General features: G+C 51.6%; 1 protein-coding gene across 5 annotated transcripts; it reads left to right on the plus strand.

The window, feature by feature from the left end:
- The first annotated feature begins 2,737 nt into the window (after positions 1-2,737).
- On the plus strand, positions 2,738-5,304 carry POP7 (POP7 homolog, ribonuclease P/MRP subunit). Of its 5 annotated transcripts, none has more exons than XM_072150051.1 (2): positions 2,738-2,870; positions 4,741-5,304. In XM_072150051.1, the coding sequence occupies exon 2, from the start codon at positions 4,744-4,746 to the stop codon at positions 5,128-5,130; it is 387 nt and encodes a 128-aa protein (XP_072006152.1). In that variant the 5' UTR covers positions 2,738-2,870; positions 4,741-4,743; the 3' UTR covers positions 5,131-5,304. The 5 variants fall into 5 exon arrangements, with proteins under 5 accessions (XP_072006152.1, XP_072006154.1, XP_072006149.1 ...); XM_072150053.1 differs by having other exon boundaries at positions 2,762-2,786; XM_072150048.1 differs by lacking the exon at positions 2,738-2,870 and adding an exon at positions 2,894-3,060.
- The last annotated feature ends 3,417 nt before the right edge of the window (positions 5,305-8,721 follow it).

An 8,721-nucleotide genomic window follows, 5' to 3' on the forward strand; every position in this document is an offset into this window, starting at 1 on the left:
GAAAGAGGGACAAAATTGTATACGGCTGTGTGTGTCCTGTCCCCCTGCTCCTGTCATGGCGCATGTATACGGGTTGTGTGTGTCCTATCTCCCTGCTCCTGTCATGGCGGGATGTGTGTGTGTCCTGTCCCCCTGCTCCTGTCATGGCACATGTATACGGGATGTATACTGGCTGTGTCCCCCTGCTCCTGTCATGGCGCATGTATACGAGATGTATACTGGCTGTGTCCCCCTGCTCCTGTCATGGCGCATGTATACGGCTGTGTGTGTCCTGTCGCCCTGCTCCTGTCATGGCGGGCTGTGTGTATACGGGATGTATGTGTCCTGCCCCCGAGCTCCAGCCATGGCGGGATGTATACTGGCTGTGTCCCCCTGCTCCTGTCATGGCGCATGTATACGGGATGTATACTGGCTGTGTCCCCCTGCTCCTGTCATGGCACATGTATACGGGATGTATACTGGCTGTGTCCCCCTGCTCCTGTCATGGCGCATGTATACGGGATGTATACTGGCTGTGTCCCCCTGTTTCTGTCATGGCGCATGTATACGAGATGATCCATACCTCCCAACATTTGTGAAAAGGAAAGAGGGACAAAATTGTATACAGCTGTGTGTGTCCTGTCCCCCTGCTCCTGTCATGGCGCATGTATACGGGTTGTGTGTGTCCTATCTCCCTGCTCCTGTCATGGCGGGATGTGTGTGTGTCCTGTCCCCCTGCTCCTGTCATGGCACATGTATACGGGATGTATACTGGCTGTGTCCCCCTGCTCCTGTCATGGCGCATGTATACGGGATGTATACTGGCTGTGTCCCCCTGCTCCTGTCATGGCGCATGTATACGGGATGTATACTGGCTGTGTCCCCCTGCTCTTGTAATGGCGCATGTATACGAGATGTATACTGGCTGTGTCCCCCTGTTTCTGTCATGGCGCATGTATACGAGATGATCCATACCTCCCAACATTTGTGAAAAGGAAAGAGGGACAAAATTGTATACGGCTGTGTGTGTCCTGTCCCCCTGCTCCTGTCATGGCGCATGTATACGGGTTGTGTGTGTCCTGTCCCCCTGCTCCTGTCATGGCGGGCTGTGTGTATACGGGATGTATACGGGCTGTGTGTGTCCTGCCCCCCAGCTCCAGTCATGGCGGGCTGTATACGGCTGTGTGTGTCCCGTCGCCCTGCTCCTGTCATGGCGCATGTATACGGGTTGTGTGTGTCCTGTCCCCCTGCTCCTGTCATGGCGGGCTGTGTGTATACGGGATGTATACGGGCTGTGTGTGTCCTGCCCCCCAGCTCCAGTCATGGCGGGCTGTATACGGCTGTGTGTGTCCCGTCGCCCTGCTCCTGTCATGGCGCATGTATACGGGATGTATACGGGTTGTGTGTATCCTGTCCCCCTGCTCCTGTCATGGCGGGCTGTGTGTATACGGGATGTATACGGGCTGTGTGTGTCCTGCCTCCCAGCTCCAGTCATGGCGGGCTGTATACGGCTGTGTGTGTCCCGTCGCCCTGCTCCTGTCATGGCGCATGTATACGGGATGTTTACGGGTTGTGTGTATCCTGTCCCCCTGCTCCTGTCATGGCGGGCTGTGTGTATACGGGATGTATACGGGCTGTGTGTGTCCTGCCCCCCAGCTCCAGTCATGGCGGGCTGTATACGGGCTGTGTGTGTCCTGTCCCCCTGCTCCTGTCATGGCGGGCTGTGTGTGTCCTGCCCCCCAGCTCCAGTCATGGCGGGCTGTATACGGCTGTGTGTGTCCTGTCCCCCTGCTCCTGTCATGGCGGGCTGTATACGGGATGTATACGGGCTGTGTGTGTCCTGTCCCCCTGCTCCTGTCATGGCGGGCTGTATACGGGTTGTGTGTGTCCTGTCCCCCTGCTCCTGTCATGGCGGGCTGTGTGTATACGGGATGTATACGGGCTGTGTGTGTCCCGTCGCCCTGCTCCTGTCATGGCGGGCTGTATACGGCTGTGTGTGTCCCGTCGCCCTGCTCCTGTCATGGCGCATGTATACGGGATGTATACGGGTTGTGTGTATCCTGTCCCCCTGCTCCTGTCATGGCGGGCTGTGTGTATACGGGATGTATACGGGCTGTGTGTGTCCTGCCCCCCAGCTCCTGTCATGGCGGGCTGTATACGGGCTGTGTGTGTCCTGTCCCCCTGCTCCTGTCATGGCGGGCTGTGTGTGTCCTGCCCCCCAGCTCCAGTCATGGCGGGCTGTATACGGGCTGTGTGTGTCCTGCCCCCCAGCTCCAGTCATGGCGGGCTGTATACGGGCTGTGTGTGTCCTGCCCCCCAGCTCCAGTCATGGCGGGCTGTATACGGCTGTGTGTGTCCTGTCCCCCTGCTCCTGTCATGGCGGGCTGTATACGGGATGTATACGGGCTGTGTGTGTCCTGTCCCCCTGCTCCTGTCATGGCGGGCTGTGTGTATACGGGATGTATACGGGCTGTGTGTGTCCCGTCGCCCTGCTCCTGTCATGGCGGGCTGTGTGTGTCCTGCCCCCCAGCTCCAGTCATGGCAGGCTGTATACGGCTGTGTGTGTCCTGTCCCCCTGCTCCTGTCATGGCGGGCTGTGTGTATACGGGATGTATACGGGCTGTGTGTCCTGCCCCCCCAGCTCCAGTCATGGCGGGCTGTATACGGGATGTATACGGCTGTGTGTGCAGGGGGCGGGTCTACTTCCTCTCACGGATCTGTCCTTGGCTCAAAATCTGCTGCAAAGACTTTCCCGGGCTTTTTTCTCTGTCAGGTGTTGCCACGGAAACCTTTGCGAGCAGTGATTGGTGAGTGTTGCTCCGCCCACAATGACGTAAGGCGAGGCTGTGGGAAGCGCGTGGCGGAACTGGTGGCGCCGCCGGAGCAGTGAGGTGAGAGGAATGTCCCAACCGGGCCGCCGTACACACCGTATATACCGTACACCGCTGCCCGTGTGCTGCGCCGTGACCAGTGATTCGGACGAGAGCTCTAGTGACGTCACGGACGCGTTATCTTCCCCCTCCAGTGCTCTGTATTCTGTGCACGTTGTGTTCACACAGTGGAATATAGCAGTGTATGGGGGTATATACACAGGACGGGATATAGCATTGTATGGGGGTATATACAGAGGACAGGATATAGCAGTGTATGGCGGTATATACAGAGGACGGGATATAGCAGTGTATGGGGGTATATACAGAGGACAGGATATAGCAGTGTATGGCGGTATATACAGAGGACAGGATATAGCAGTGTATACAGAGGACGGGATATAGCAGTGTATGGCGGTATATACAGAGGACGGGATATAGCAGTGTATGGAGGTATATACAGAGGACAGGATATAGCAGTGTATGGAGGTATATACACAGGACGGGATATAGCAGTGTATGGCGGTATATACAGAGGACGGGATATAGCATTGTATGGGGGTATATACAGAGGACAGGATATAGCAGTGTATGGCGGTATATACAGAGGACGGGATATAGCAGTGTATGGGGGTATATACAGAGGACAGGATATAGCAGTGTATGGCGGTATATACAGAGGACAGGATATAGCAGTGTATACAGAGGACGGGATATAGCAGTGTATGGCGGTATATACAGAGGACGGGATATAGCAGTGTATGGAGGTATATACAGAGGACAGGATATAGCAGTGTATGGAGGTATATACACAGGACGGGATATAGCAGTGTATGGCGGTATATACAGAGGACGGGATATAGCAGTGTATGGAGGTATATACAGAGGACAGGATATAGCAGTGTATGGAGGTATATACACAGGACGGGATATAGCAGTGTATGGGGGTATATACAGAGGACAGGATATAGCAGTGTATGGCGGTATATACAGAGGACAGGATATAGCAGTGTATGGCGGTATATACAGAGGACGGGATATAGCAGTGTATGGAGGTATATACAGAGGACAGGATATAGCAGTGTATGGAGGTATATACACAGGACGGGATATAGCAGTGTATACAGAGGACGGGATATAGCAGTGTATGGGGGTATATACAGAGGACAGGATATAGCAGTGTATGGCGGTATATACAGAGGACAGGATATAGCAGTGTATGGGGGTATATACAGAGGACAGGATATAGCAGTGTATGGAGGTATATACAGGGGACGGGATATAGCAGTGTACGGCGGTATATACAGAGGACGGGATATAGCAGTGTATGGCGGTATATACAGAGGACAGGATATAGCAGTGTATGGCGGTATATACAGAGGACGGGATATAGCAGTGTATGGAGGTATATACAGAGGACAGGATATAGCAGTGGGAGGTATATACACAGGACGGGATATAGCAGTGTATGGGGGTATATACAGAGGACAGGATATAGCAGTGTATGGGGGTATATACAGAGGACAGGATATAGCAGTGTATGGGGGTATATACAGAGGACAGGATATAGCAGTGTATGGGGGTATATACAGAGGACAGGATATAGCAGTGTATGGAGGTATATACACAGGACAGGATATAGCAGTGTATACAGAGGACAGGATATAGCAGTGTATGGCGGTATATACAGAGGACAGGATATAGCAGTGTATGGCGGTATATACAGAGGACGGGATATAGCAGTGTATGGCGGTGTATACAGAGGACGGGATATAGCAGTGTATGGCGGTGTATACAGAGGACGGGATATAGCAGTGTATGGCGGTGTATACAGAGGACAGGACTACATCTCTCATCATTCTCAGTAACCCCTTCCTCTCCCCCTCCGCAGGCCATGGCTGAGCAGACGTCTCTTGGTGATGGCCCCCCCTCTCATCGCCGTCGCCCGGCACCACGCCCGCCCCGCGGACCCAATGACATCTACGTGAACACTAAGACTGATTTCCGGGCCCAGTTGTCTCGGTGTCGCCGCCTCCTGGAGAGCGGAGACCAGAAGGAGCTGCGGGTGCACGGCCTGGGCCTGGCCATCGGGCGCGCCATTAACCTGGCCCTGCAGCTGCAGCTGGCCCTGCCGGACACCCTCCTCCTCTCCGCCAGCACCTCCACCGTGGAGCTCACCGACGACATGGAGCCTGAGGGAGGCGAGGACGGAGAACCGGGCACCCGCAACCGCAACAACTCTGCCATCCACATCCGAGTGTACCGAGCCCACGAGGAGTGAGCGCCCCGGGACTGCACATACAGGGATGCTCCTGGACCGTGCCTTCACTCTAATCACATCCAGAGCTGCAGCGCATATACCAACCCCAGGGACTGTTGTAGTGGAACTGACTGCAGCCTTGGGTGTGACTTGTGTACAGTGTGCTGCTGATAATAAATGTCTGGTTGTAAGGAGGTGATGCTGCTGTGATGGTCTGTCATCTCTGAAGTCACAGAGGCTCCTCCCACATGGCTACGTAGCCCTGGGTTCATCACAGAGAAGCTAAGCTTATGGGACCCAGGGGCAGTGACCAATCTGTGTCCAGATACATAGCTCAAAGCTTACATCCCGGCCCCTCCTGACCCTACACCATGTATACTCCATAACATGTGATATTATTACACTGCAGACATCCCGGCCCCTCCTGACCCTGTACCATGTATCATCCATAACATGTGATATTATTACACTGCAGACATCCCGGCCCCTCCTGACCCTGTACCATGTATCATCCATAACATGTGATATTATTACACTGCAGACATCCCGGCCCCTCCTGACCCTGTACCATGTATCATCCATAACATGTGATATTATTACACTGCAGACATCCTGGCCCCTCCTGACCCTGTACCATGCATCCTCCATAACATGTGATATTATTACACTGCAGACATCCCGGCCCCTCCTGACCCTGTACCATGTATCATCCATAACATGTGATATTATTACACTGCAGACATCCCGGCCCCTCCTGACCCTGTACCATGTATCATCCATAACATGTGATATTATTACACTGCAGACATCCCGGCCCCTCCTGACCCTGTACCATGTATCATCCATAACATGTGATATTATTACACTGCAGACATCCCGGCCCCTCCTGACCCTGCACCATGTATCATCCATAACATGTGATATTATTACACTGCAGACATCCCGGCCCCTCCTGACCCTGTACCATGTATCATCCATAACATGTGATATTGTTACACTGCAGACATCCCGACCCCTCCTGACCCTGTACCATGTATCATCCATAGCATGTGATATTATTACACTGCAGACATCCCGGCCCCTCCTGACCCTGTACCATGTATCATCCATAACATGTAATATTATTAGACTGCAGACATCCCGGCCCCTCCTGACCCTGTACCATCCATAACATGTGATATTTTTACACTGCAGACATCCCGGCCCCTCCTGACCCTGTACCATGTATCATCCATAAGATGTGATATTATTACACTGCAGACATCCCGGCCCCTCCTGACCCTGTACCATGTATCATCCATAACGTGATATTATTACACTGCAGACATCCCGGCCCCTCCTGACCCTGTACCGTGTATCATCCATAACATGTGATATTATTACACTGCAGACATCCTGATCCCTCCTGACCCTGCACCATGTATCATCCATAACATGTGATATTATTACACTGCAGACATCCTGATCCCTCCTGACCCTGTACCATGTATCATCCATAACATGTGATATTATTACACTGCAGACATCCTGGCCCCTCCTGACCCTGTACCATGTATCATCCATAACATGTGATATTATTACACTGCAGACATCCCGTGCCCTCCTGACCCTGTACCATGTATCATCCATAACATGTGATATTATTACACTGCAGACATCCCGGGCCCTCCTGACCCTGTACCATGTATCATCCATAACGTGATATTATTACACTGCAGACATCCCAGCCCCTCCTGACCCTGTACCATGTATCATCCATAACATGTGATATTATTACACTGCAGACATCCTTACCCCTCCTGACCCTGTACCATGTATTCTCCATAAGATGTGATATTATTACACTGCAGACATCCCGGCCCCTCCTGACCCTGTACCATGTATCATCTATAACGTGATATTATTACACTGCAGACAGCCAGGCCCCTCCTGACCCTGTACCATGTATCATCCATAACATGTGATATTATTACACTGCAGACATCCCGGCCCCTCCTGACCCTGTACCATGTATCATCCATAACATGTGATATTATTACACTGCAGACATCCCGGCCCCTCCTGACCCTGTACCATGTATCATTTATAACATGTGATATTATTACACTGCAGACATCCCGGCCCCTCCTGACCCTGTACCATGTATCATCTATAACGTGATATTATTACACTGCAGACATCCCGGCCCCTCCTGACCCTGCACCATGTATCATCCATAACATGTGATATTATTACACTGCAGACATCCCGGCCCCTCCTGACCCTGTACCATGTATCATCCATAACGTGATATTATTACACTGCAGACATCCCGGCCCCTCCTGACCCTGTACCATGTATCATCTATAACATGTGATATTATTACACTGCAGACATCCCGGCCCCTCCTGACCCTGCACCATGTATCATCCATAACATGTGATATTATTACACTGCAGACATCCCGGCCCCTCCTGACCCTGTACCATGTATCATCCATAACATGTGATATTATTACACTGCAGACATCCTTACCCCTCCTGACCCTGTACCATGTATTCTCCATAAGATGTGATATTATTACACTGCAGAAATCCCGGCCCCTCCTGACCCTGTACCATGTATCATCTATAACGTGATATTATTACACTGCAGACAGCCAGGCCCCTCCTGACCCTGTACCATGTATCATCCATAACATGTGATATTATTACACTGCAGACATCCCGGCCCCTCCTGACCCTGTACCATGTATCATCCATAACATGTGATATTATTACACTGCAGACATCCCGGCCCCTCCTGACCCTGTACCATGTATCATCTATAACATGTGATATTATTACACTGCAGACATCCCGGCCCCTCCTGACCCTGCACCATGTATCATCCATAACATGTGATATTATTACACTGCAGACATCCCAGCCCCTCTTGACCCTGTACCATGTATCATCCATAACGTGATATTATTACACTGCAGACATCCCGGCCCCTCCTGACCCTGTACCATGTATCATCCATAACATGTGATATTATTACACTGCAGACATCCCAGCCCCTCCTGACCCTGTACCATGTATCATCCATAACATGTGATATTATTACACTGCAGACATCCCGGGCCCTCCTGACCCTGTACCATGTATCATCCATAACATGTGATATTATTACACTGCAGACATCCCGGCCCCTCCTGACCCTGTACCATGTATCATCCATAACATGTGATATTATTACACTGCAGACATCCTTACCCCTCCTGACCCTGTACCATGTATTCTCCATAAGATGTGATATTATTACACTGCAGAAATCCCGGCCCCTCCTGACCCTGTACCATGTATCATCTATAACGTGATATTATTACACTGCAGACAGCCAGGCCCCTCCTGACCCTGTACCATGTATCATCCATAACATGTGATATTATTACACTGCAGACATCCCGGCCCCTCCTGACCCTGTACCATGTATCATCCATAACATGTGATATTATTACACTGCAGACATCCCGGCCCCTCCTGACCCTGTACCATGTATCATCTATAACATGTGATATTATTACACTGCAGACATCCCGGCCCCTCCTGACCCTGCACCATGTATCATCCATAACATGTGATATTATTA

This window comes from Engystomops pustulosus, chromosome 4 (genome assembly GCF_040894005.1).
Source record: "Engystomops pustulosus chromosome 4, aEngPut4.maternal, whole genome shotgun sequence".
In the NCBI taxonomy this organism is placed as follows: domain Eukaryota; kingdom Metazoa; phylum Chordata; class Amphibia; order Anura; family Leptodactylidae; genus Engystomops; species Engystomops pustulosus.